The sequence below is a fragment of the Lepidothrix coronata genome, unplaced genomic scaffold, assembly GCF_001604755.1.
Source record: "Lepidothrix coronata isolate B3197 unplaced genomic scaffold, Lepidothrix_coronata-1.0 Scaffold87, whole genome shotgun sequence".
Classification (NCBI taxonomy): domain Eukaryota; kingdom Metazoa; phylum Chordata; class Aves; order Passeriformes; family Pipridae; genus Lepidothrix; species Lepidothrix coronata.
The window spans coordinates 1,006,274-1,029,576 of NW_016690267.1; the positions used below are offsets into that span (position 1 = coordinate 1,006,274).

At 41.6% G+C, this 23,303-nt stretch overlaps 1 protein-coding gene across 1 annotated transcript; it reads left to right on the forward strand.

Moving 5' to 3' along the window:
* Positions 1-1,241: 1,241 nt before the first annotated feature.
* Positions 1,242-20,912, forward strand: MLYCD (malonyl-CoA decarboxylase). The gene is made up of 5 exons (XM_017821024.1): positions 1,242-1,719; positions 8,940-9,052; positions 10,044-10,200; positions 10,694-10,843; positions 19,538-20,912. Exons 1-5 carry the CDS (start codon positions 1,309-1,311, stop codon positions 20,069-20,071), a joined length of 1,365 nt encoding a protein of 454 aa, XP_017676513.1. The 5' UTR covers positions 1,242-1,308; the 3' UTR covers positions 20,072-20,912.
* Positions 20,913-23,303: the final 2,391 nt, after the last annotated feature.

The window sequence follows — 23,303 nt, forward strand, 5'->3', positions numbered from 1 at the left end:
TGTAAGCCTGAACTGGGAGCAGGATGTGGATGTTTAGCTTCATTCATGAACAGTCCTGACACACTTTGGAGGACTTTGGGCTCATGACAAGTATTTTGCCACGGGGCCCAAAGTGCACATTTGCTTTCAGGACTGTGACCTCAAATTACACAACCAAATTTGTGTGGTTTCCTGCAGTTGTTTCAGAGCAAACAGCTGTCAGCAGGGCTGGCCTGGGCTCACTGGGGCTGTGCAGTGGCTCCTGTACCTCAGTGCCGGACACTGGGACTGACAGCCAGCAGGATTTCGGGAGCCAGGACCTCCAAAGGCCATGGGGGTGTTGTTCACAAAACTGGGTTCATTACTTAGAGTGCAACAAGCCAATAAGTTACATGAGAGAGACATTGGTTATTTATTTCAGACTTACAGAAGCCTGGTACTTGGTGGTATTCCACAAATCCAACACATTCATCAGACTTTTCCCACCATTATACGCAGAAATTCAGAGTCAGTAACTTTCCAAGTACAGTCCCTCTAATTAGGATTGGTTAGTAATTTACACACAAGTTAAGCAACCCAAGTTAAATTCTACACATGCTCAGGGGAAGGGTGATGTGATTTACTGGTTCAGGGGTTGCAGCAGCAGTGCCGGGTCGAGGGTTGGACGGGATGATCTTAAAGGTCTCTTCCAACCTGGATGATTCACAGAATTACAGAATCATTTAGGCTGGAAAAGAACTCTGAGATCATCGAGTCCAACCTGTGAGCGATCACCACCTTGTCAACTAAACCATGGCACTGAGTGCCTCGTCCAGTCTTTCCTTAAACACCTCCAGGAGCAGTGACTCCACCACCCGCCTGGGCAGCCTAATGCCCAATCATCCCTTGCGTAAGGAAATTCCTCCTAATGGCCAACTTGAACCTCCCCTGTTTCTCTGTGTTCCCTGTGATTAGACTATGTTCACTACGACTGATTCTAACTTGAACTCTGAGGGAAGGGGCGGTGCCGGGGAGCTCCGAGCGCTGAGGACGCGCCGGTGCTGCCCCGGGGCGGGGCCGCGCGGTGACCCCTGTGCCCACACTCAACATGGCGGCCGACACCCCCCCCAACCCCGCCACACTATTCTCGCTTTCCATTGGCGAGGCGGGCTGTCAGTCTGTGATTCCACCCAATCAGCACGCGCAGCGCTGCCCCGTGGGCGGTGCCGCGGCCGGTGCCGGTGTGTGGCCGGGAGAGGGATGAGCCGCCTGTGCCCGCGCCTGGGCCCGCGCCCGCTGCTCTGGGCAGCGCGGGGCGCGCGGCGCCTCTCGGCCGCGGCTGCCCCGGGCATGGAGGAGCTGCTGCGCCGCTCGGTGCCGCCGCTGCCGCCCTACGAGACCAAGGAGAAGGCGCCGCCTCCCGCGGAGCTGCGCGGCGCGGAGTTCGTGCAGTTCTACCGCGCGCTGCCGCCCGGGCCGCCCCGCGCAGAGCTCCTCACCCGCCTGGCCCAGGACTTCGGCGTGGAGCACGGGCGGGTGGCCGAGGCCGCCGGGAAGGTGCTGCAGGCCCGGGAACAGCGCAGGGAGCCCGGGGCGCTGCTGCAGGCCGAGGACCGGCTGCGGTACTACCTGAACCCCCAGTACCGCGGGCTCTTCCAGCACCTGGGCCGCCTCGAGGGCGGGCTGCGCTTCCTCGTGGAGCTCCGGGGCGACCTGGTGGAGGGGCTGGCGAGCAAGGAGGTGGATGGGCCTCATGTCAAGGTGAGGGCAGAGATGAGGGTGGGTGGCTCTGAAGGAAGTCGGCGGGGATGTGGTTTGGGGCTTCCTGCTCCTGGAGCCACGTTGGGATGGAAAGTGTGCCGTGAAGCCGATTCGATGTTGGGGTGTCCATGGGCCCCTCAATTCAGGTGGGACGTTCAGGGGCTGCAGTGGGGCCGGGGAAGGACAGCGGAGCTGGGGAAGGGTCTGGAGGGCAGGTCCTGTGAGGAGCAGCTGAGGGAGCTGGGGGCTCTCAGCCTGGAGAAAAGGAGGCTCAGTGGGGACCTTCTCACTCTCTACAACTCCCTGACAGGAGGATGGAGCCAGGTGGGGGTCGGGCTCTGCTCCCAGCGAATAAGGGACAGAATGAGAGGAAACAGCCTCCAGCTGTGCCACGGAAGGTTTAAGTTGGACACCAGGAAGAATTTCTTCACAGAAAGGGTTAAACATTGGAAGGGGCTGCCCAGGGAGGTGGTGGAGTCCCCATCCCTGGAGGTGTTTAAGGAAAGACTGGGCATGGCACTCGGTGCTCTGGTCTAGTTGACAAGGTGGGGATTGGTCCCAGGTTGGACTCGACGGTCCCAGAGCTCTTTTCCAACCTAATCGATTCTGTGGTGGGACACGAGTGAACCCCATCCCACAGCCACGGCACCAGCGAGAGCTGCTTGTGTTGACATTCAGGAAGGGAGTGGCCTGTGAGGTGAAGCAATGGGCTTGCTTTCCAGAGTGGCAGTGGGAGACTGCTGTGGGCAGTGCCACACTGGTGCAATGCAGCTCCTGTTGGGGCTGCCAAGCTGTGCCAGGAACTCCCTCGGTCATGGCCTCACTCCTTAGTCTGTTCCAGGGCCACAAGTGACACAGCACCGTGTCGTGCTAATGGTGAGGAATATCAGCAGGAGAAAGGAGTTGCCATGATTTGGCTCAAGAGTGAGAAGGCAGAGGTGAAGTGAAACATCCCCAGTGGTTCCATGGTGCAGTGAGGTGACATGGTTGTGGAGGAAGGACTGCTGTAGGACATGATAGTGGCAGGAGCTGACAGGACTTCCTGGAAGGCAATGAAGAGAGACAGCAAGTCAGTCAGATGCAATGACCATTAATTATTTGCCAGTATTCAGATCCAAAATAGGTTTGACAAGAAAACGATGTTCTTGATGTCAGTTCTGTCAATGAACCACGGTCATCACATAACCAAAGCAACAACAGCTTTGGTAAAGTTCCACATCCAGTTGGATCATCTTAAGTAAAACCAGACTGAATGTACATGTGTCAGATAACACAGAAACATACTAAAGACATTTGAAAGTAGGAAAATATTGTCTGCAAAGCTAAAGCATCAATAAAAGGCTGTCAGGGGCCTTCTGTCTTCTCAAAATATTTTCTTAAATGTTTGGGTTCATCAGATGACTGGACTTGGTTCTGTATTTCCGTTCTTGTAGTCAGTTTTGTGCTTGTTGATCAGTTTTATTTTTCAGATGTGATGTAGTCTAAAAACGAGAGGTGATAAGCAGCACGTAAGTCAGGAAAGATTAACCTAGAACTGGTTTGCATTGGGTTTGTTTGTGCCCATACTGGCTGTAAGGATTTACTCTGGACACTGTTTCTTTTCAACCTGGACTTTCACTTAGGTCATTCTCATCTTTTTCCACATCAACCCAAGACCCAGAACTGTGTGTTGTTCCCATGTTCCTGCTAGTGTGTCTGGGAAAGGTGTTACCTGTTGCTTCTGAAATAAGTGTCTTGCTCAGCCTTTAAAATCTGTTTCCTTTTATTGCAAGTAAGTGACAGAATAACTACGAGCACCCAAGGGAGCAAAAAACCCCCAGGAGGTGTTGACTGACAAGTGGTTTGTGAAGAAGGGGCGTGAGGACACAAATACTTAATTTGGTCTCGGAAAGCCATAGGTGTGAGACACTATTACCTGTTTGTGTGTCAAGAGCAGAGAAAACTGTATGGCAGAATATTCAGGTTCTAAATTTGGGGGTGGGATTGTAAATTTTTCTTTTTTCCTTTTTTTTTTTCATTAAACATTCTTTAACGTTCTTTTTCTTTTTTTTTCTTTCTTTTTTAATAAAGAATTTCAGTCTCGAGTAAAGAACCTTTCTAGTGATGCAATATATATTTTAGATTCTTGCAGTGGACAATTTCTTTGCTGGTTTCCCTGACTGCAGGATACAGACAAAAAAGCTATTAGGAAGTTCCAAAACTTGAGATGGATGATAACACATCAGGAGTCACTGTATTATTGTTATATGTGATCAATTCTTACTTGCTTGAATTTCTAAAGGTTGTACTTGAAACCAAGGAGATGCAAATTAACTTCTGATTGTTTCTCCACTGGTTTCACTGTTCATAAATCATTAACAAAATGAAAAAGCTGAGTTATAAGCAATTGAAAAAGAATGCTGTCTGCCTTACTGGAAGAATTCCTTAGATCTTAAAATAAACCCTGAACAATGCATTGGAAATCCTTAAAATGATGGATTGTGCAAAGAGAAGGAACGTGCTGCATGTAAGTTTTAGTTTATATTTAAGTTGGTTATTAGAGGGCAGAATCATCACCCAGAGCAAGACAGAAAAATTATGGGCATCCAGTGACAGGTTGTTATGATGTAGTAAATGTCCCATGTGGATTGGGAAAGATGAGGAATGTCTTGACACAGGTGTCTTGATAAAATCAAAAATTTAGTGGCTCCTTTTCCAAAGAGTCCACCAAAAATTCATGCAGGACATACGAGGAGAAAGTTCTCTGTAATCTGTCCCAGAGGTGGATTTTCTTATCTGTTAAATATATGATCAATTATTACCATCACAAGCCTCATGAATAACGTTAGGAGGGCCATTTACAAAAAAAGGTGCTGCCACATCGTACACTCTTTAAAAAGTTAAATTGCAGTGAAGCTGGGCCTGATTCTTTTCCAGTATGCTGTTTGAATTTTTGTCCTCATTCTCTTATGTTCTTTTCATGTGTCCTGTTCTTTCCTTCCACCCCAGGACAGGCTCATTTTCCACTGTCCTTATAAACGAGTTGAATTTCTGATCAGCCCTTGCAATGCACGGAGCAAAATTTGCTGCAAATCTGTTTCCTGAGTGTTGTTCTTTTATTGTTCAGAACCCTCTCGCCTGCAAGGCTTTACTTTTTCTGTTGCCAGCATTTTCCTCCTGAGATGTTTTATATTTCCCTTGCTTACTCGTATTTCAGCACTCGAAATATGACTCTGGTGAAAAATTCACAACATTATTATTTCAGGTAGCAAATCATTCAACGATTGCTTTTAAAATATTTTTCATCTTTCCATATGATTTAGAAAAAGTCAGTGGAAAGTTCAAGCTTCTGGCAAAAAGATAATGCAAAAGAGAGCATTTTTGTCAAATTGATTTATAAATACACCTGCTTCCATAATTAAGCAGTAGCTGGAGTGTATCTGTAATCTTGGTCTGGTGTTGGTCTACTGGAAAAAAAAGAAATATCATCATTATTAAAAGTTTTTCTATTAAAAAAATGTTTGGTATTTGCCTCTCTAAAGTCCTGTGTAGCCATTTCATTAGTGTAGATTTGATTGAAATTCTAACAGACATAAAAACTCGTGTGCAACAAGAATTTTACAACTTTTGCATGTTTGTATCTGCACTGACGAGGAAATGTGGACATAAAATTAAATGGATCTTCCTGATGCTGGAGGAAAATTACAGAATGCATTATATGACCTGCTGGGATTTTGGTTTTGCCCAAACTGTCTAAAATATTTCTTAGTCCTTAGTTTTCATTTTGCATTTTGAAAGACCTGTTAAAACAAGGATTGCCCATTGCTGTGTTGTAAATATGAAATATTTTTCTATTTCCTCAGCAGCTATCAACACAGAAACAACTTGGACTGTTAGAAATGGGTGGATGAAACGTTTCTATTTTGTGTTTGTTCAAGAGATTACAGTAAAATATATGTTATATGCATATATTAAGTCACTTGAAAATGCTTGTGCATACTTTACTCATTGGCTAAATGAGCAGAAATAGGGGGGAAAAAAGGAAATAATGACTTAAATTTTTTTTTTAGGAATAAGATATGAAATAATAGAGACCACAAGAGCCAGGGGAGTTTTCAGCACTGCCATTATCAGTGCAGTAATTACTATTAGCAATAAAAAATCAGCAAACAATCCCCTTTAATTCATGTCTAATTATCAAATCGTAGTTTTCTGATGGGATATTTTTCAGAATCTCACCAGGGATATTCCCTATGTATATCTTGAAGCTAACAAAACAAACAAAAAAACCCCAACCAAACCCTCCCACCACCAAAGACACCTTAGAACACTTGGCCATGTCAGAGTAGATCTGTAGGTCCCAAATGAAACTTATCAGATTAAAACCCAAAACCAAGTTAAAATTCGACTCATCTGAGGGCTTTTTTATTTAGTACTTTGAGAGGGAAATTGAAATAGTTCCCTCATCAGAGAGACAGTTTTTCTTACTAAAAAAAATTAATTGAAGGTTTTCATCAGAGTTCTCCCATTTGTTGCCCAATAAATAGGGACTCGTTGGGAAGATTAAAAAGCCTATAATTTGCTGTCTTGTAGCAAGAACACAGAATGAGAAAAAATAATCACAGTTTATTATACTTGGCTAATATAAATTGAAGTATAACTGGTAATTTGAAATACTAATCTGAGTATGTCTTGTTGCTCAGATTTAAAATTGGGATGCTGAATAACAAATATGTGATTTCTTTTCAATGAAGTATTGGAGATGTAATTTTTATGACTAGAAAGGCCTCTGAAATGAAAATAAGAATTTACTTACCACTAACTTTACAAAATAAGAGAATGTACCACTAAGTCTACAAGATAAGAGATGCAAAATTGGGACTGTCCTTGTTGGAGTAAAACCTTTTGGAAATGTGTATATTGTGATATTAAACACAACTCAGATTTTTTTTCTTAGATGGCTGAGTTAAACACAGTTTTGGATAGTATAAATTTTTATGTCTTTCTGCACCAAGAAATTTGGTTAACATAGAATCATGGAATTTTGGAATGGTTTGGGTTGGAAAGGACCTGAAAGCTCATCTCCATCCACCCCCTGCCATGGCAGGGACACCTTCCACTAGCCCCGGTTGCTCCAAGCCCCGTCCAACCTGGCCTTGAACACTTCCAGGGATGGGGCAGCCACAGCTTCTCTGGGCAACCTGTGCCAGGGCCTCACTGCCCTTATAGTCAAGAATTTTCGCTAATATCCAATCTAAACCTGCCTAAGCCCATTCCCCTCTCTCCTGTCGCTCCATGCCCAGGTGGAGCTGGACTCGGTGATGGGTCCCTTCCAACTGGAGCTGTTCTAACCCTTGGCCTCCACGCTGCCCTGTTGTTTTATAAAACATTATTCTTTACAACTGATGTTGAATTGGATTGTAATTCCCCACAAACAATATTCCTTTCTTCCTAGATCATTACTGAAGCACATCTGCTTCACTTCCTTCCTTGGTTCCAATTGCATTGCTTTATCCAGCTGCATTTTACACCTCAAGTAGCTCTGTCTGAAAACAGCTCCCACCCTATGGAGCACACTGGAAAAAGCTGTAGGTGCTCCAAAGAAGTAAAACATGACTCTGATGTTTTCCACTTTTCCCAGTTTCCATGCAGGATAACTGGTGTTCTCCTTGCTGCCTGAGCCACATTCTTGCCAGAGCTGCAGAGCAGAGTGTTCAGTTCCTGCCCAGCAGGAGTGCAGCCATCAGCACTTTTCCCTCCTTCATCTGGGCTGCAGCTGAAATGGTGTTCCAAGAAAGGGATGGATGACAAGAGAGCCATAAGGATCTGTTCCTTTGACCCCAGATCTGACAAATCCAGCTCATTTTTCTGGTTTACAGTACAAAAGAAAACAAAACAGGCAATCCTGGAGACTTTGACTACACCAAGGGGTATCTGACCAAAATGATTTATGGTTATGATCTAAAAACTTTGGAGCTGTGCAGAATCAGAGCTGGATTCACAAGGGAGGTACCTTAAAGTCAGAATAAACAAACCAATCAGAATATCCTTGTTTAGGAAAAAGGTATTGGAGAAAAAAAATAATCATGCATGACAGAATTGTTCTGTGCAGATGAATGGCTGTTTCTTCCGTGTTTATAAATTTCAGTTTTTCTAGTATGTTGAATTAAGGAATAAAACCATTCTCTTATTCAATCCTGGAATATTTGTAGCAGTTGCTTTGGCCAGCAGGAACCTTCTTTGATATGTATCTTTTGACAAGTGCCTCTACAACTTTGTTAGGTTATAACAGGAAATATTTTTGCTTTCTTATTCCTGAGGCTACACCTGAACTTAGGGAAAATGTTTTAAGTACAAAAATATAAATCTGATGAGATTTATATTTTTTTGTATTGTTTTGCTTAAATGTAGCAAGCTAAAGTACAGTGGAACCTAATTTTTATCTCTTTTATGTGCAGTAATAGCTATTTAATAAGGACTGAGGAGAAGGTGAGGAGTTTTTGTTTTGAAATAAATGGTTATTTAGTTTCAGGTAAGCTCATGTTTCTGCCCAGGCTGTTGGTAAGTTGGTGCTGGTATCACACGCTGTCCTGTGGACAAGGCAAATGGAAGACAAAAAAACCAAGCTCTGGACTCTCTTTAAGGGATTTTCATGCTGTGCTGAGTTCAAGAATACTTCTTCAATTCAAAGAATTTTAGATAGGAAATCTTTAATAATCCAGGCAGCAGGAAATTAGTAGGGAATATAAAAATCACCATGAACATTTCTGAAAGTATTTGATATTTCAGGTGGGTTTCATCTGTTTCACACTGTTCCAAAGCTGGTTTGATTTTTGAGTTCTGTGGTCTTATGCTGCTGTTTTTATTTTTCTTGCTCAAAATTATTCGTATTTCCAGAGAAGAAAAATTCTGCAAAGCCTGTAAAAAATTCTATAAAGTTCTGTCTGCCTCCTGTTGAAAGATATTTTCTCATGGTATTTAAATCTGAGCAACTGTGGCCTTATGGTCAAGACTGCTCAAATACTTCTACCTATTGTCTGCTTTTCATCTGCATTTTTTTGCCTTATCTTCTGTGTAGTTTACTATAGAAATTGTCCAGCTGAACTGGTAAATCTTCTCAAACAGAAGCATTAGTTTCTTTTAACTTCCCAGTGTTGTAGTTTGAATCAATCAAGGTTATCTTCACTCACATTCCTGTGTTCTACCTTGTTTGTTTAATTCCATCTTTCTTCTGCTTGCAGGAAATGAGTGGAGTTCTGAAGAACATGCTGTCAGAGTGGTTCTGCACAGGATTCCTGAACTTGGAAAGGGTCACTTGGCAATCCCCTTGTGAAATACTCCAGAAAATTAGTGAGTAAGTGCTAAAGGTTGGAAAGACTCGTTTATGAAGAGGTGATGAAATGCTTGGGACTGCACAGATCCACTGTTTTCAAAACTCTGCTTTTCAATACTGAACCACAGGCAAAGTATAATAATGGAATATTTTCATTTAACACTCTGTAGAGCACACATTTAACAACTGAATTAAATAACAGTAAAGGGGATCATTTGTCCCATAATTTGATCCTTTAGCTCACACCCTGCCCTTGTAGACTGCTGTGTTTTTTTCCAGCTTTCCCAGTTACTCTTTACACATTTTCCTACAAACCCAGATCCTTGCAGCACTGCCTTTGCTGCCACAGATGCTGCAGCTGCTGCTGCTTCCATGGGCCCCCATCTCTCCTCAGTCTGCACCAGCAGCACATTTAAATCTCGTGCAGCCCAACACTCACAAGAGCATTTTCTACTTCTAATCCAGTGATATTCCCCTTCTTGGCTGGACCTGGTGAGGTGCACAGGATCACCTGTGACCTGTGTGTGAAGAGAGAACCTTGGGTTTTATGTAATGTGCTCTAAAACATTTATTTCTGAATTGCTGTCAAAGCTGTGATGAAGTTGCAAATGATTGGACTCAAGTTGTGTTGTTGTGCCACTTTGTTATATAAAAAGCTTGAAGAAAACCGAATCTCTGAAGAGTTCTGACAGTGTGTGACTTAAATGTTGAGGAGGCAAAGAAAAGAGATCTTGTATACCAACTAAAGGTTCCAAATAAAAATAATGAGTAATAATTAATCTTCAAGGGAATTTGGCAAACACACTAAAGAGTAGATGTGCAGTCTGCCTTCACAATCCACTTTGTCAGTTTGCTGATGAATTTTACTTTACTCACAGCCTGATTCTCCTTCTTTCATTGGAGAATTTTGTCCCTGACATCAGTAGGGAAAAATGAGGAGCTTGTAGGGTTGGCAGCTGACCTCTTATTTTGAAAAAAATGATAATAATTGTACTTTTCTTTTCTCCTTGAGTTCTGAAGCTGTGCATCCTGTCAGGAACTGGGTTGATATGAAGCGTCGAGTTGGGGCCTATAGAAGATGTTATTTTTTTTCCCACTGTGCAATCCCAGGGGAACCATTGATAGTCCTGCATGTGGCTCTGACCAGTGACATCTCCAACAACATCCAGGTGCAGTCACTGCTGCATTTAGTACACAGCAAAGTGCTCAAATTACAACGTGCTTCTTTTAAAATTCCTTATAATTTGTGAATATTTGGGTTTGCTTCATCTTTTTAAGAGATGAGAGAATTGTAAAAATTACAGGGTTAATCTGTATATGTAGCTGTATTACGTAGGTTGACATTTAGGGGAGTTGCTCAAGTGGGAGAAGAATGAGAAAAATAAGAAATATATAAGAAAATGGAGCAAATGAGATTAAAACTCCAAAGTGGTTGCAATTAATTCTGAAAATTTTAAACCATGTTATTTGCAGCATTTACTAATGGATAAACAGCTCTTCTTTCTTCTTTTTCATTAGATTCTTATTGTTTCTCACAGAGGGTAATGAATAAAAGAGCGGGGAAAAGTGCTAATACATTTAAAAATTAAAAAGAAAGACTTCCTCCCCATAATGATGATGATAACTATTAATAACTTTTCTTTTAAATTCTAATTTTCCCAGGCCATAGTGAAAGAAGTGCCTCCTTTAGAAACGGAAGATACAGAGAAAATCTCAACAGCCATTTTCTACTCCATCAGTTTGACTCAGCAGGGGCTGCAGGGGGTGGAACTCGGGACCTACCTCATCAAGAAGGTGGTCAAGGAGCTGCAGGTGGGTTGAGGGGGGGTCCTTGAGGTGCTGTTTGCCCACTGTGCTGCCCTGACATTCCTGAGTTTCCAATTCCTGTCACTGCTCAAGGCCAGGAGCTGCTGGGTTTTCCCAGGTCAGCCTTGGAAGACGTGCAAGGACTTGGAAGAACATTTTCTGCTCTTGGTTAATGTCTGCCAGGTGTAGGTTCTGTTCCCCAGCTGGCACATCCCGTGTGAATTCCTGTGTTTGCCTCCTCACATGTAGGTTACCTAAAGTCAAATGAGTCCATTTCTCTTGAAGGTAACTTGGATACAGCTGGATTTTGCACTGTTGTCCATGATAGGATTCACTGTTGCCTCTCAGTTGAGGGGGTGGACCCTGCAAACAGGTTCCTTCCAGGCCCCTGATCAACATTTTCTCTCTTCAATGTACCTGACAATGCCTTTTTCAAAATCTTACACCTGCTCCAGTAACAAAAATACTTCCTGTACATTAATTTGTTCATTTTTTTGTTTGTTATATTGATTTGCCTCTGGTTATTTATGCAGTTTGCATGCTTGCCTTGAATATCTCTATTTAGGAAAATAAAAAGATTTTTTTGCCCAGGCATTTCTTGCAATATAGTTAAGAGAATGTCTTGATAGTCCAAGAATCAGTTGCTTTATACAAGTCAGATCTATGAATTTAATATCATTCCATGCCCTAGGAATATTGTTAATAGTTTTAGTACTTCTTGTAGAACCTTCTTCCAAGCAACTTGAGAAAGGGATGAAAATTCTTATATAGAATGGTGTGGAAGAGACAGTCATATTTCTGCACTGAGTACATAATTTTATTTAATACTCTTTGCTACTTAAATTATTAACAAACCTACCACTTAAAAGTAAGGATCACTTTTTGTGTTCGTATTTATTCTTCCTCATCTAGATTAGTAATGATGTTTGGAAAACTGTGTGATGTAGAACTTAGGTGCTGCTTACAAAAACAACTTAGAGGTGGATGCTCCAAATTTCTACAAAATGATTGATTGGTTAACTGCTGAATCATAGCTGGCTGCCCTGAAGTTTTTTATTTTATTTTATTTTTAATGGCTATTTTGGCTGAATTCTGTTGCTTCTTGCATTTGGAATGGCTTTTAGATTAATTGTGGAAAGTGCAGTAGTCCAGGTATAATTAGGCCGTGCCATCTGTCTGATCTTGACTGAGGGGAAATTGGAATAAATCCATGCAGTTATCTGCTTTCAGATCTGGAAAATAATTTCTGCATAATTGAGTTGCTCTCATAAAATAACCCTATTGCCATCAGATCTGTCCATCACTAATTGCTTGCAACACTTGCAAAGTTGTGAGTTATAAAGGCAAACAGACACACCATGCTGAGATAACCTAATGCAAGTTCTGAAATTTGGTGTGTCCAACAGAAGAATGTGTTTCTTATTTATACTTAGGACAAAGTTTCTCCATTTCAGTGGTGTAAAATCCAGCCTCTCTTCATCAAACACACAATGAAGAGGAAACACTTTGGCTGAGATGCCTTTAAATACATTCTAATCACAAATTATTGCCTCAAGGTTGTATAACTTTATGTTGAAAACTGAGTGCTGTCCATACAGTGCCAAAGATGGAGATCTCCCTATTCCATACACTGCTTTAAGGTGTCATGAAAAATGTGTTGTTAGTAAGGTGTTATGTGGCAAATTGAACATGGGCTTAGTTGACTCTGAAGTGCTGGCCAGACTTGAACAGTTTGTTTCTATGTAGTTTGTATCTATATAATAAAGGTACAACAACTTCTATCTCTTGCTTTTACCTCATTCCTTTTTTGGGTACCACTGTAAGGCTAAAGAAAATACAAAGGATAATCCAGGAGTGTTTATCCATGATGGACATGGTTCTCTAATAGTTTTTCTTCCACTCTTTGATGATGTTAATATTTTTTCTTGTCTCTTCTTGCCACTCCATGCTTTCTCCCTCTTCATTCCAAAGCACTGCTCTTGAATTCTGCAAGAACCATTTTCCATTACATATTTTACATCTGTTCAGTGACCCTAAATCACTGTACTGTTGTTACAGAATTATTTGATGCACATCTATAACTCCTCCTTGCTGAGCTTTAGCTTTAAATGTTGTGCCTTCCATCTCAGTGGATTTCTCCCCTCAGAGGAGACAAGCCCTGTGTATTTACAGTTTCCAAATGCTTTCCCTGTAAAATTTCTACAAAGTGAAGGCCAAAGGTAGAGAATATGATGAGTAATATTCTTGGCAGCCTGTTTTACCTGTCTCCCAAAACTCTGGAAGTCCTTCTTCAGTGGATTAATTGCACACATGTGCTCTCTTTCTCTCTGGTCAGGTGGAAGCAAAGGACTTTCCAAGGTTGTCTGTATTTTCAGGGTGGACATAATTCTTTGGAGCAGCGTTACAGTGGCTTTAAAAGGGACAAATGGTGTGGCAGGAGTGCTGAGTTGACTTGGTGGCAGCAGCTGAAACAATACAGGCTCAGCAAAAAAGTCCTGGGTCAAAAATTGCATCTCATTAAGCAAGCTTCCAGCAGCCTTTGCAAAAATAGATGGGTGAGGTCTCTGATAGGAAGAGGATTTTTTATGTAACCTTTTCATGGCTTTGCAATAAACAAATCTCTTTTTAAAGTGCTGCTAAATCACTGAGTGTTCCAGGTTACAGAAGTTGAGACTGTCTTTGATTTAACTGGTAATAAAATGCTTTGGGAAGAGGAGACCATTTGAAGGGGTTGAGGATTTTGTTTCCCATTGTGTTTCAATTGTTGATGATTAATACACTTTTATAACTTGCCAGTTGAGTTAACTTTTGTGGACATCTGTTTGATCTGCAGAATTCTATTAGATTCAGTTTTTCCCAGGCTTTGCAAACTCTTAGTTTCTTTTATTCTCTAGTAAAAGTCCTTTATCTGACTTTGCCTCAACATAACCTGCTCTGACACTTCTAAATCCCATTGTAACCTCAAAACTGAGATCTCAGCTGTCATTCTTCATAAGGAAAACTCCAGATTGGACTAGTCATGAATGTGTATCATTAGGTCAGAAAAAGACATGCACAAGTTAGAAGTGTGTTAACAGCCACTCTGCTTCCACCACTGAAGCCTTCATTTGACAAGAATGTTGAAAAACTGTGCTGAAACATTGATCTAAACTACAGAATTATGGCTGTAAATTCAGTTAGCACCCTCTTCCTTAAAATCTGATAAATGGACAATTAAAATAGAGCTTAATTTTTTAGAAATCTTCTTGCTGATTTGCCTGAGGTGGTCACATACTCTGCTAAACTTGAACAGGGGTAGGGCAGCACTTCTCACCTTCAGAGAATGTCACCTGCTGGTTCCCTCCTGAAAGTATTCCTTGCAAATGGGTTTTTATTAGGATTGTTGGGAAAACTGCAGCAGTGGAGGCTCTGGGAAGGATTTCAACCCCCAGTGTTGAGCACTGTTAGTTTGGGGCACTGTGTACAGGTTAAATGCCCCTGCTTTTGGGTCTCTCATTAATTTAAGCAGATGGAGGATGGATGAAGTTGAAATGGGTCCTCAGTTTCCTCTCTTTAAATGTGCGCAGTTTGCAGTTTGAATCCTTGATCTCTACCTAGACATGATGATTTGGAATTTGCCACAGGTGTTGCTATAGATGTTTGTGTGAAGGGGAGGGATATACTGGAAATCAGAGCAGGACCTGAGGGATGTAGCTGGTGTCTCATACAAAGGGCATCCTGGGAGAAAGTGGGCTGCTCTCAAGAGCAGATTGTTCTGTTTTTGGTAGTTTCTTTACAAAAGTTTGCTACACAAGTAATATAGAAGGGTTTTATATATAGGCTTCTGTTTTTGTCTGAGCATATCCTGTTTGCATTTTTTTGGGATGGATTCATTACTCCACTGATACCACTTTGGTCCCAGTTCTGCCTGTACAAATCTGAGAATGGGCTGTGTAGGCATTCTGTGTGTGCTCCCTTGGTTATATTAATGTATATAAAGCAGGGAGCAGACAACAGAAATAATCTCTGGTGTTTCTAAAATTCAAGCTTGTGTCGTTCCCAGAAACGAATTGGATTTTGAAACTATTTCAGAGGACTACAAGAAAACAAACAAACCGACCCCAAACTGGGTGCTGGAAGAGGAGCAGACAGATTGATTCTAGCAGGCTGAGAGGTGCTGGTGAAGGTGGAGACAATTAGATTGCTCATTAGGCAGACATTTAATTCAGACTGTGTTTATAGCCACTCTGAACACTCTGGAGCTCTGCAGAAGGTACATCATGGCAATTCAGTCTGCAGATGACAGGCACAGATAACTGTGGTGAAGCCTTTGAGAAAACTGCTTAAGATTTTATAGCCTGTGGCATTTGGGGGAGAAAACTGATAGCTGCTGTGTGACTCAATAGAATGCTTAACAATTGGTGGCAGATTTTAGCTTTCTGCTTGGGCTGTTGATAATTGCTACCTTAATTTGATCTAGGTGACCTGGGGAGATCATAATTTCCAAAACAGGCTTTGCTTTCATTGATGAAAAATATGACCTTGGACTACAGCTTTCAGAGTGCAAGACAGTTTCAGATGAGATATGGATAACAGGAGAAATCTGTGCTGTTCTGCAATGGAAAAAAAGCCTAGAAAAAAAGACAATCAAACACAGAAATCTACCCCAAAACAAAATTAGCAGCTGTTACTTAATGGTGTGTGGGTTTCTGACAGGAAAGTAAACATTAATGGATTTCCACAATAGCCTTAGAAATTAGCACATCAATTTAGCAACAACATAAATGTGCACACTCGGCTGCATTTATTTATTTTTCCACAAGAAATGTCCGCCCCAAATAAGCTCCTAAACTCAAGCATTTATCAGATATGTGGTACTTTGTACTGTAGCTTCAAAATGGGGTCACTTTCCCATGTCTTACCTGTCCTAAGAAGTAAAAAAATGTGCACAATTTCCCAATTTGTATTTATTAATAAGGGAGGAGCTACTGTCTTCCTGTTAAATATTTTGGGTTGTCTTGCTGAACATGTCACTCCTTAAAGGGATGATGAACAAAGAGGAGTCAACACCAGCAGGATTCAGTGTCAGTTATTGAATTAGGAGCTTTGCAGGGGTTATTATTAACACACAGATAGGGGAAGAAATCATTCCTTCTCACTTTTGTCACTGTGGGTGGTGCTCAGGTGCCCTCTGGGCTTTGCAAGCTGGGAGATGAGATTGGGATTGTTGCTTTATGGGAGCCATGGACAAAGCTCAGCTCCTGTGTGGAAAACTCAGGCAAAGCTTTGTGGCAAAATAGTATTTTCAAGCACTGCTTTCTTAGCAGAGAGAGTGTAGAAGAGATTCAGACTTTGTGCTAAGCAGCCTTTTCTCTTGGTCCAGTCAGTTTTTCCTTTGGCCTGAAAGAAGAATTTCTGCTTCTCAAATTTCAACATTACCTTCCTTCTTCCCCTCTCAGGTTTTAACCCTAAATATCTGTGAAGAAATCATGAAAGAGACCTAAGCAGTGTGTTCTCAAAGGCACTATCTTTTATAGGATAAGTGATACAGTTAGGAAAAAAAGGCAAACCTTTAAGGAGTGTAATCCTATCTTTGGGTCAAAAAGAAACACATTCTGTATTCCTTGAATCCTTGCCTGGAGGAAATAGCCTCTAACAATTTTTTCTTCTTCTCTGTGGTTTTTTTTTCCCCTTTTTCATCCCCACTGCACAACAGTAAAATCTGTAGCCCCTCCTGCAGCACATGGAGGATTTGTCACAATAGGTCATTAATTTGAAAACTTTTACCTATTTATTCCTCTGTCTTATGCTCTCTGTATTATGAACTGAAGAGGAACTTTAAGGCACAAAAAAAATGAAGAATGGTGAACTCCCATTTTGAAGGCCAGTGTCTTTGAGGGGAGCTGGCTGCTGCTTCAGGATGGGACATGAAAAGGGCACTTCTCATTATAGATGATGGGTTTGTGTTTCTGTGCCCTGAGGTTCCTCTGCAGGCCCATCACATCTGAGGTGGTCACTGAGATCTCATCCATCATTACTGTGTGGACAGGCAGGAGGCTCCTGGGTCACTGAATCTTCAGAAGGGAGTTGTGACCTCCATTCTGGGCAGAAATTCTTCCAGCTGACATGCAGGAGGTCACATTATGGGACAGCAAAGTGTCTCAGCAGCTCAGCTGTGTCCAGTCCCAGCAGAGTCAGCACAGCTCAGCCCTCGGGGCGCTGATGGGGCAGTGAAGGTGATGCTGCTCCTCACTGACTCGACAGAACTGAAAGCCCTCTGCTCTTTCTCCAGGAACAAAACACCTTCAAGTTTAAAGTGGCCTTTAAAAACTTGCTTTTTCTTCCTCCTTCTCCAGGAGATCCGTGGTTTTGTGTAGCAGTGTTGAGTCCAGGAAGGTGTAGCTGACAAGGGGGTCCATGGGCAGAGCTCTCCTCTGCAGGGCTAATGAAAATCCTGCTGCTTGAAAGAAAAGTGCACTCCAGAGGTGATGATTAGGTGTGCTTCTTGGTTTAGAAACACAAGGAGGTGAACGAAAGGTGACCAGAGGAAGATGTAGTGAGTGCATTTGATTCTGTATTAAAATTTTATAAAGTTACTTTGAATTGATTTGTGGATAAACAGTGTTTATATCCATGGGGAAGTATTTAGCACAGGGCTCAGAAGGAAAATATGTTTGAAGTCTGTGGAGTTGCTTTATTCTGTGCTTATTTTTTCCCTTTTTCTGCCTCCAGATATATTTTTTTTTAATTTACTGTGTCATTGCTCTTTTTCAAAAGCAAAGGGAGAACTTTTTCTAAAGAGTCTAAACTGTCTACTCTAAGAAACATTCTTTTAATTAAAACATACTTTCTGTATCTGTGCCTCTAGTATCCATAGTCTACAGTAAGAGCACAACCCTAATAAACTCATTTTTTTATAAATGTTGTATTCCCTAAAATTGTAGGAAGATGTGTAAGAGATGTCTGTAAATGAACTTTTTTTTTTTTATTTTATGAAATACACCTGCAAGGAAACCTGATAGTTGTATTTCACAGACTGTGTTAAGGACATCAGCTTCAGAATTACTCTTAAAAGTAAAATATCATCATATCCTTTAGTGGAAACTTGAAAACAGTTCCTTCTTTCCTAGTTTCTACTGCTTTCCTGGTATTGCCCTCCCTGACTCTGGAAGCTGTAGCAGTTGTGACTGTTCATCCAGTTGGGATCTCCTGAGTGCTCTGATTTGTTCAATAAGATACAGAAATTAGTGTTTTTAGGAAATAATTTGCTTTTTTTTCTTTATTTGATTCTTTAAGGAGATAAAATGGGGTGTTTGTTTGTAACTTGGTCTGCTTTTCTTGTTCCTGCCTGCTCCCAAAAGAAGGATTCTTCAGCTTACATGTCTATATAACAGTCAGAGCTTCAGCTCAGGGAAAAGATTGTGAATACCAGCTATGGAAGTTGTTAGGAAAGGTGCTTGTCTCCAGCCTGAGGTGAGCCAGGCCAGCATTCCCTGGCTCCTGCATCCTCCTAGAGCAGAATTCCCTGGCTCTGCATCCTCCTGGAGCAGAGTGCAGGTGGCAGCCGTGTGAGCACAGGGAACCTGAGGATGCCACGGTGCAGGAGCAGCTCAGACAACCTGTCCCTGCCAGAGCCATTAACGTGCTGAGGAGGCACCATCTGAGCCTTGATGGCTTTTTAATGCTTACCTCAGTAATCCTCAAAGCACAAAAAGTGCAATTTGTAGTCATTTAAAGACAATTTTCTGTTGACATTAAGATGCCTCTGTAATGTTGATGAATGTCTTGGTTCTCACCACTTCCTCCTGTATGAGCAGTAATTAAACCAACACTGTGGTGGTTTCAGTTCAGCTCTGTCTTCCCTCTGTTCCTTTGCCCCTCACTCCTTTAGAAGGGTTGATAAATGTAATTTTTGTTAATTCCAAGTGTTCCAAGTGACAGGATATTCTTCATGTTGATGTGCCCCAAAACTGACACACAGCTCTCCTTATGTATGTTTTGCTTCATGTTACATAGTTACAGGTTTTAATTACATAGTTTATAGGTTTTAATCATAAATTAGGAGGGGTACAGCAGAAGTTTCTCATTGTTAAAACAAGAACTGTGTGAATGTTTTTTTGTTACTGCAAGTATGTATCTCTTATCTTGCTATTTTTAAGGACTATCATGAAAAGTAGCTGCCTTGTATAAAGAACTTAATTCAAAATTTCAGGAAATGCTTCTTTCCATAAAAATCTAAAAATAGTACCTCCCCTCATTTTACAGTAGACTGAAGTAGTAAACTGCCCTTGATTTAAAGAAAATAGTTACATATAAAAAATAAATGGCATTTAAAAGGTTCTAAAAACTTGTGTGTTTATTTAAAAAAAATATTCCTTAGAATAACTTCTTTATGGCCTGTGATTCTATTTGTTTATTTCTGCCTATAAAATGATAGCAGAGCTCAGGGTTGGTAAGTACTGCATAAGTACTTTTATATAGATTGGGTGTGAGGACTGTAATTCAGTCAGTGTTAAAGTTTTCTTCATGCTCTTGAGTGCTTTCTACTCACTAACCTGGTACTGGTAAGGTGATTTTTAACCTCTTTTTTGTGTCTGTGTGAGTCAGTTCCTTGTCAGAATCCCTGGTTTTCCCTTGACTTGAAGCTGTTCTTTCACTCAAACTTCCCTGTGTCAGTCGTGACAAAACTCATGTTTTTTTTTTCTCTCCTTTCGTCTGCAGAAAGAACTTCCTCAGATAAAAGTTTTTTCTACTCTCTCACCCATCCCAGGATTCACAAAATGGCTTGTTGGCCTCCTCTCCCCCCAGACAAAAGAACAGGGAAGAAATGAACTTTTTACAGAGTCCGAATGGCAAGAAATCTCTGCGATCACGGGAGACTCTTCCACTGAGACACTGAAGAAACTCTTAAACAACAACGAGTGGGTGAGATCAGATAAATTAGTCGAGGTGCTGAATCCCCCACTGATGAGACTCTGTGCCTGGTACTTGTATGGAGAGAAACACCGGGGTTATGCCCTTAATCCAGTGGCAAACTTCCATCTCCAGAACGGCTCCGTGCTGTGGCGGATAAACTGGATGGGGGACACGAGCCCTCGGGGCATTGGGGCTTCCTGTGGCATGATGGTGAACTACAGGTATTTCCTGGAGGACACAGCCAGCAACAGTGCAGCTTACCTGGGCACCAAACACATCAAAGCCTCGGAGCAGGTGCTTGCCTTGGTGGCCCAATTCCAGCAAAATAGCAAACTTTAATTAAAAATTCTGAAAGCTAAGAACGAGTGTTCCTCACCTATAAAGAGCTGTAAGAATCTGCAGTGCCTGTATTTAAATGAGAATGTATTGTAAAGCAAATTTGCCCAGCACACTACATATCTGGATGGTCAGTTGTCTTGCTTCTGTGGCCATATATTCAAAACCTGGCTGGCTCTGCAAGTTCCAGACATCTGTTTATGTGCAGGTGGGTTGGAGGTGTGTAGTAAAGGGTGAGGAAAATTCTCTTAATCACTTACAACTCAGCAGTAATTGAATGGACAATACTTGAGCCGAGCATTATTCTGTTGGTAATAAACCTGTATAAAGTGTCCTGTAAGGAGCTGCACTCTGTCATAATGCTGCTGTAGGTTGTTCAGTGCACAGGTACCTGGAAAGGACTGAATGAAGGTAAATTGTTATTCAAAACCTTAATCTGCAGTTTTATTTCTGTAATATCTGTCTTTTTCACCCTTAGAAAAGTCTCATGTGAAACCTTTTTAGGTATTTTCTTTTTTTCAAACGCACTAAAAATCTCAGTGAATCCTTGCTTTGCTGAAGCATGGAAAAGCCTTGCATTAATGTTCAAAACCCAGGATCTCTCAGTGCAGGAAGTATGTTGTGTTGTATTTCCATCTTCTGGCTGCTAAAATATGCTGAGCAATAAGGAAATGTTCAAACAGGAGAGGAGAGCAAGAGAGACTGATACTTGGGGATCAACTGAGAAGTTTCTAAATATGTATGTTATACTTTGGCTCTGATGATGTGTTAAGTTAACAAAGAGCTTTTTTAATAAAGGGGTAGGTGTGACCTGTAAATCAATAAAACAGACTTTCTCAATAAATCATGTCTGGTTGTATTTCAACATTTCCCCTCACTTAGTGGCCCTTCTTGATAACAGTTTCACCACAGCAGAAGGCCCATTTTAAAAGGATTTCATGCTGATTTGTAATATCTGATTTATTCTGGTCCAATTCCAGTCCTGTTTTCAAGAAAAGAATTACACAGAGGATTCAAAAGTAATGGAGTGTTTGCTCGTGTATGAAAACAGAAGTGAAGAAAGCTGTAAGTGTCCAGTTTTCTCCTGGAATGAAGTTAGTTAATTGGAGACACTATTTTCATAGTCATTGTTAGAAACAAATTCCATCCTCCACACTGGTAACCTGTTCTGGGAACAGGTTGCAGGGATTTCTGTTCATGGTGGATTTTTAACAGCAGTAGTTAAAGGACAAGAATATATTCACTGCCTGTTATTCCCCTGAGAGCAGAGGCAGCATCCGACCATCAGTGGCAGGGATGTCACATTAACAGTGACAACTCTCTATGCCATGTAGCCTTCAGTATGTTTTTAAGAATAGTTCAAAAGTCAGCATCTTTCTTATACAGAGTTAGTTTATTGATTTTTATAGGATTAAAAGAAATACCAAAGAAGTATCATCCCCTGGTAAACAAAATGTGTCTGGTTGCCAAAACCACTAAAGAAAATTGAGTTCCTCTTGAACTGTGGTGGTGGAGTAAATATAAGTTGGTCTTGGTTTGGGTTTTTTGCACCTTCTCTGGATATCTTGCTGAATGTGCATTAGGGAACACTTTATTCATGAGGGGAACTAAGGATTAAACACTCAAACCCACTGGGAACTTTTAGTCAGAGACTTTGAACAGGCAAATCCAACCTGGCCAACCTGAGGCAGTAACTTCAGAGTGACTGTCAGTTTTTGCTCTTGGATCAGGAGTTATGGTAAGTTTTCTGCACAACAACATGTAAGTAGAGTCTGTTTAGTGCTTCATATGGAAGTCTGGGCTTTACCCTCAAGAAATGCTGGAAGCTGAGCACAGGTATTGAACAATTGCATGTCCAGAGGAGAGTTCAGGCTGGAAAAGAGGCAGGGCACAGTCACATGTGTATAATGGTTTGGATTAATTAGGGCATCTTCTCCTGGCGTTTTTATTTATTATTACATGAAGAACCTGGTTGCCACTTCTATTGCAAACCCCACGTTTTTAAGGCATTGTTAGAATTCTGTTGAAGTTCCTTCTAAAATTTGTGTGCAACTTTTAGTCCTGGAACATGAACATTAGGGAATATAAAGTGTGTGTGTGTGTGTATTTAGCACCTTTGGTACTTCCTAAAAAGTAGCTATTTACAGTTGAGAATGTCAGACCTGTATCAGAATATCACACCAAACTACTCCCACATCACTTTTCTCTGTGGCATGTGCATTTTGCTTGTCAAATTTTTTAATGTGAAATAACACTGAGTTGGTACAGAAATTTTCACCACACAATCACTACAGGGCACTCCTCTTTTTCAGTGATCAGAGGATGGCTTTGTTCTGCTGTTGGGTTTTCTAGAACTGCCTTAGAATTCAGGTTTCAAGGTGAAATTTAGCTGCTTATATAAACATGTACTAGCCTTTCTTGGCTGGGAGGAATAGAGAATGACAACCCTCTCTCTTTGTTACATGAAGCTCTTCAAGTTTGAGGAAACCTGGTCATTTACTTCGAGTCAAAGGGTTCTGAAAATGCAATGATTTTGAAAGATGGTTTTATTTTGTAGCAGGAGGAACTCTGAGGGCAATTAAATGTGCATCCTCCTGGCCACAGTTCAAAAAGAGCCAACGCTTCTGCTCTGTTGCAGATGGAAATACAACATAATCCCATATTCTTAACAGCTGGACTCGAAGGATAATGAGTTTTTTCCACTTGGAGCCCCAGACAATTGTATGAGAATTGGTTCAGTGACATGAAGTGATTGTAGCTTATAAGGAAGAAAAAGCAAAGAAAAAGCAAAGCTGCTCATGCTTCGTTAACACTTGAGTTGTTCCCCAGCTGTTCCCCTCTGGCTGTTGGATCTGACACGGGCAGAAACCCAGCCCTGCCCTCAGCTTAAGGGCAGCAGGCACAGCTCTTCTTTTTCTCCCTACCAACCTTAAAATCGGGAGGATTGCTGGCATTTGGCTATGGCAAAGCAGCCATGGGAGTTTCTCTCCAGTTCAGACCTGCACCCTGTGGTTCCGGGACTGGTTGCTCAGCTGCTGACCCAGTGGTTTAGTTGGTGGGTCACAGGCAGGTCTGTCCCTGCTCCCTCACCTCATGCATGTGCCACGTTCCTCTAGACCTTGAATTACCCAGTCACTCCTGCTTTGCAGTTAGTTTAATCTGATGCTCTTCCCAGGAGCTCTTCCAAGGGCTTGTGATGTGGGGCTGGCAAGGAGATGACAGACAAAGCATCTTC